This window comes from Caenorhabditis remanei, chromosome II (genome assembly GCF_010183535.1).
Source record: "Caenorhabditis remanei strain PX506 chromosome II, whole genome shotgun sequence".
Taxonomy (NCBI): domain Eukaryota; kingdom Metazoa; phylum Nematoda; class Chromadorea; order Rhabditida; family Rhabditidae; genus Caenorhabditis; species Caenorhabditis remanei.
Window position 1 is genome coordinate 922,364 of NC_071329.1, and position 4,737 is coordinate 927,100.

The 4,737-nt window shown below is 39.6% G+C and overlaps 1 protein-coding gene across 1 annotated transcript; it reads right to left on the bottom strand.

Annotated features, from left to right (window-relative positions):
* Positions 1–275: 275 nt before the first annotated feature.
* Positions 276–2,531, bottom strand: GCK72_003812 (uncharacterized protein; the record flags this gene model as incomplete). Its single annotated transcript, XM_053724260.1, has 2 exons — positions 276–730; positions 2,492–2,531. The coding sequence occupies 2 exons, from the start codon at positions 2,529–2,531 to the stop codon at positions 276–278; spliced, it is 495 nt and encodes a 164-aa protein (XP_053588454.1).
* Between the last annotated feature and the right edge of the window lie 2,206 nt (positions 2,532–4,737).

Sequence of the window (4,737 nt, forward strand, 5' to 3'; positions counted from 1 at the left end):
ATCTCGTCTTTCATTCCTGACACCAGACAAGGAGAACGTCAACGAGGTGCTCGACGCGATTCGAACATCCGATATTCTCTGTTTCCTGTGGCCTCTTTCAGCGGAACTCTCCGAGTGGGATGACCAACTTTTGACGGTTGTGAAAGCCGCTGGGCTCCCCACAATTGTCTCTGTGGTGCCAGGACTCGGCGGGATTTCAAATGTGAAGAAGAAGGAAGATGTGAGGAAAGGAATCGAGTTTACCATCTCGAAATGGAGTATGACAAGTGCTGGAATCATGCCAGCTGACTCTGTGAACGATAATCTTCAACTGTTGAGAACACTGAATGAGACGAAAAAGAAGCCGTTGACACTTCAATCCCGTCATTCTTATATGCTTGTGGAGAATCTGGAGGCCATTGGAGATTCCACTGGGGATTCAGAAGATTCAGAAGAACACTTTTGCACTCTGAAAGCTCAAGGATACCTCCGTGGACCCGAGTGGAGTGCCAACAATCTCGTGCATCTCCCAGGATTCGGCGATTTTCAGATATCTCATATCGAATCGGCGGTTGATCCGCATCCGCTGAAGGCGTCGGCGAAGTCTCAGGAGCCACAGATTCTGGCGAAAGCGGATGAGAAGAGACAGGGATTGGAGACGGAGATTGTGCCGGATGCGATGGATGGGGAACAGACGTGGCCGACTGAGGAGGAGTTGAGGTGATTAGAGTCTCAAAATGCGAATTTTGTGCTGAAAAGAGTCTAAAATGCGAATTTTGGACTGAAAAGAGTCTCAAAATGCGAATTCTGCGCTGAAAATTGTCTCAAAATGCGATTTTTGTGCTAAAAAGAGTCTCAAAATGCGGTTTTCGGCGCTGAAAAGAGTCTAAAAATGCGAATTTTGGGCTGAAAAGAGTCTAAAAATGCGAATTTTGGGCTGAAAAGAGTCTAAAAATGCGAATTTTGGGCTGAAAAGAGTCTAAAAATGCGAATTTTGAGCTGAAAAGAGTCTCAAAATGTGAATTTTGGGCTGAAAATGTGAATTTTTCGGCTGAAAATGAGAATTTTTTGAACTGGAAATGTGATTTTTAAGCTGAAATTGTAGTTTTTAGCTGAAAATGCGATTTTTGTCTAAAAATGTGATTTTTGGTTTTGAAATGTTAATTTTTCGCCTGAAAAAGTGATTTTTCGGGCAGAAAATGTGATTTTTAAGCTGAAATTGTAGTTTTTTAGCTGAAAAAGCGAGTTTTGCGCTGAAAAGAGTCTCAAAATGGGAAAATTTTCAAATTTTATGCGGAAAATTTACTTTTTTTTGGTTTTTTTCAGTCAAACTTTGCTCAATTTCAATATACTAATTGCAGAGATGCTGAAAAGGAGATGAGACGAGTGCCGAAAGGAACGTCTAGCTATCAGGCTGCATGGATTCTGGAGGATTCTGAAGACGATGAAGACGACGAGGATTCAGATGAGGAGATGGAAGATGAAGAAGACGCAGAAGAGGATTCAGATGAGGACGATATGGAGCCAGAAGACATGAAATCTGAAGCCGGAGAGACGACGGCGTCCGAGATGATGTTCGACGATGGAATTGATGAGGACATCAATATGGCAGAAGTTGAGAAATATCGTAAAGAACGAGAGAATGCTCAATGGCCGGATGAAGTGGACACTCCGTTGGATCAACCTGCTAGAATTCGATTCCAGAAATATCGGGGATTGAAGAGTTTCCGTACTTCGACATGGGATCCCAAAGAGAATTTACCGGTGGATTACGCGAGAATCTTCCAATTTCAAAACTATAAGAATACGAAGAAGAATGTGATGTCGAAGATCGGTGGGAATGACGTTGATTCGGGGGATGCTGTGGTTGGGAAGAAGTTTAATGGAGCCTTCGCCACGATTTATATCGAAAAAGTGCCGGTTTCAGCGCTGAAAGAGGTGAAAAACTGTTTTTGGAGACTGAAAAGCCCATAAAAGCGGCGAGAAAGTCGTGCGTGTTGTGAAAATGATCGAAAATCTGAGTTTTTCGATGTGGAAATGCTGAATATCGGCTGAAAATGTTCCAAATGTTTGTGTGGACTGTCCAGATGTCCAATACCTCAGCTTGTGTAGCTGACACATATAGTAGGTGAAGAAAACAGAGTTTTTAGAGCTGAAATTCCCTGTTTTCATGAAAAAGCGGTCGGAAAGACATTTAGACGAGAAAAACTAGTTTTTTTTCTGTTGAAAGTCTCATTTCTGGACAATTTTCAGCATTTTTCTTGACTTTCGACCACAAAATCTGTTTTTCAGCGAAAATTGATCAGATTTTCAAATTTTTCTATCAGGTTTTTTTCCGTTGAAAATCTTATTATTGGACAATTTTCAGCGAGATCTCACAGATTTTTAAGATTTTCAATCCAAAAAATGTACATATGTCCGCCTGGATTGTCCAGATGTCCAATACCTTAGCTTTTGTAGCTGAAATTACGATTTTCAGCGGAAAAACTGAGTTTTTAGAGCTGAAAATCACCATTTTCCATGTAAAACTGCTTGGAAAGACATTTAGACATGAAAAATCAATTTTTGCGTTGAAATTCTCATAATTTGTCGATTTTCAGCTGAAAGAGATGAAGCAGTTGGTGTTGTTCCAACTTCTCCCTCATGAGCAAAAGATGTCGGTACTCAATATGACACTCAAGAAACATCCGAGTTGTAGCATTCCGATCACATCGGATAACGAACAGAAATTCATTTTCTATGTCGGATATCGACAATTCGAAGCGTCCGCCGTGTTCTCGTCGAATTCTCCTGGGGATAAATTCAAATTGGAGAGATTTATGCCTGTTGAGAAGACTTTTGTGGCCACAGTCTACGCGCCGATCACTTTCAATCCGGCCACAGTTTTGTGCTTTAGACAGGATGATAAGGGGAGACAGGTGAGCAGATGATTGAGACTGAAATGCCCATAAAAGCGGCGAGAAAGTCTGAAAATTGTGTTGTTTGTTGTAAAAAATAATAGAAAATCTGGGTTTTTCGATGTGAAAATGCTGAAAATCGGCTGAAAATGTTCCAAATATGGTTTTACAGCTGAAATTTCGATTTTTCAGTGAAAAAAAACGGAGATCTCACAGATTTCCAAGTTTTTCAATCAGAAATGGTCGAAAATTTCTGTTTTTGTGGTGCGGAAATGCTAAAAACGAATGAACAAGTACATCTGAAAGGAAATTTTGATTTTTCAGTGAAAAACTGAGTTTTTAGAGCTGAAATTCGATTTTTCATGCAAAAACTGCTCGGGAAGACATTTAGACAAGAAAAATCGAGTTTTTCCAGTTAAAATTGTGGAAAAATTGGTGTTGAAAGTCTCGTTTTTGGACAATCTTTAATAGAAACATCAGAAATTTATGAAAAAGTCCGAGAAGTTGACCAAATAATTGCCACAAACTCAAAAACTGTAAGGCTGGCGTGCCTTTGACGCGTTTTTGTCAGAGACACTTTTTGATGGGTTTCAGACGATTTTTGATAATTTTTGGACGGTTTTCACCAGTTTCTAAATGATTTTTCATTAACGAAAAAGTTGGAAATTAAAAATCTATCATTTCGACCTCAAAATCTGGTTTTTTAGCGAAAATTTGAAACAGATTTTCAAGACTCAAAAAGTGTGAAAAACACGATTTTCTATAAAAAATCAACCAAAAAATTCTCCAGGAACTCGTCGCCACTGGCTCAGTGCTCGACACGAATCCGGATCGTATTGTGTTGAAAAGAACTGTTCTCTCCGGTCATCCCTACAAAATCAATCGTCGTGCCGTCGTTGTCAGATACATGTTCTTTAATCGAGGTGAGTTTTTGCTGGAATTCTGAGTTTTTCAGCTATTTTTTTAACTGAAAATCTGAAATTTTTGGGATTCAGAATCGTAAACATTGTGTTTTCTGAGTTTTTCAGCTATTTTTTTATGTGAAAATCTGAGATTTTTCCTAATTTTCCGAGTTTTTCAGCTATTTTAGACTGAAAATTTGAAAATGTTCCTAATTTCCCTCCCATTTCCAGAAGACATTGATTGGTTCAAACCGGTGGAACTGTACACGCCTTCCGGACGTCGTGGACACATCAAAGAAGCCGTCGGAACTCATGGAAACATGAAATGTCGATTCGATCAACAGTTGAATGCGCAGGATTCGGTCATGCTGAATCTCTATAAGAGAGTCTTCCCCGTCTGGAATTATTCACTCTTTGTGAGTGCATTTTCTGGCTGAAAATCTCTCAAAAATCTCAAAAGATTCCAGATTTATAGGGTTACTGTAGACAGGATCCTAGTGATCCTATGGGTTACTGTAGACAGGATTCTAGTGATCCCATGGGGTACTGTAGGTGGGATCCTAGTGATCCTATGGGTTACTGTAGACAGGATTCTAGTGATCCTATGGGTTTACTGTAGGCGGGATCCTCTTTGTTAGTGTATTTTCCGCCCCTGAACATCTCTCAAATTCTTAAAAATTCCAGAATCGCCACCTCAATCCATCCCGTTTCGTCGAACGTTCCCGAGTTGAGAGCATCAGTTTGGTCAACGACGAGGAGGAGGCGATGGAGACATAATTCTTCGTTTTTTTGTTAAAATTTTTGCCAATTTTTGTTGATTTTTCACTCATTTATTCATTTTTTCTGTTTTTGTTAACCTTGTCTCCTCTTTGAATTTGTTGCAAAATTTTAAAATTTTTTTGAGCTTGTCTAAAGAGAAGCCGCTCACGGTTTTTTGGATTCTATAAGGTTTGAGGATT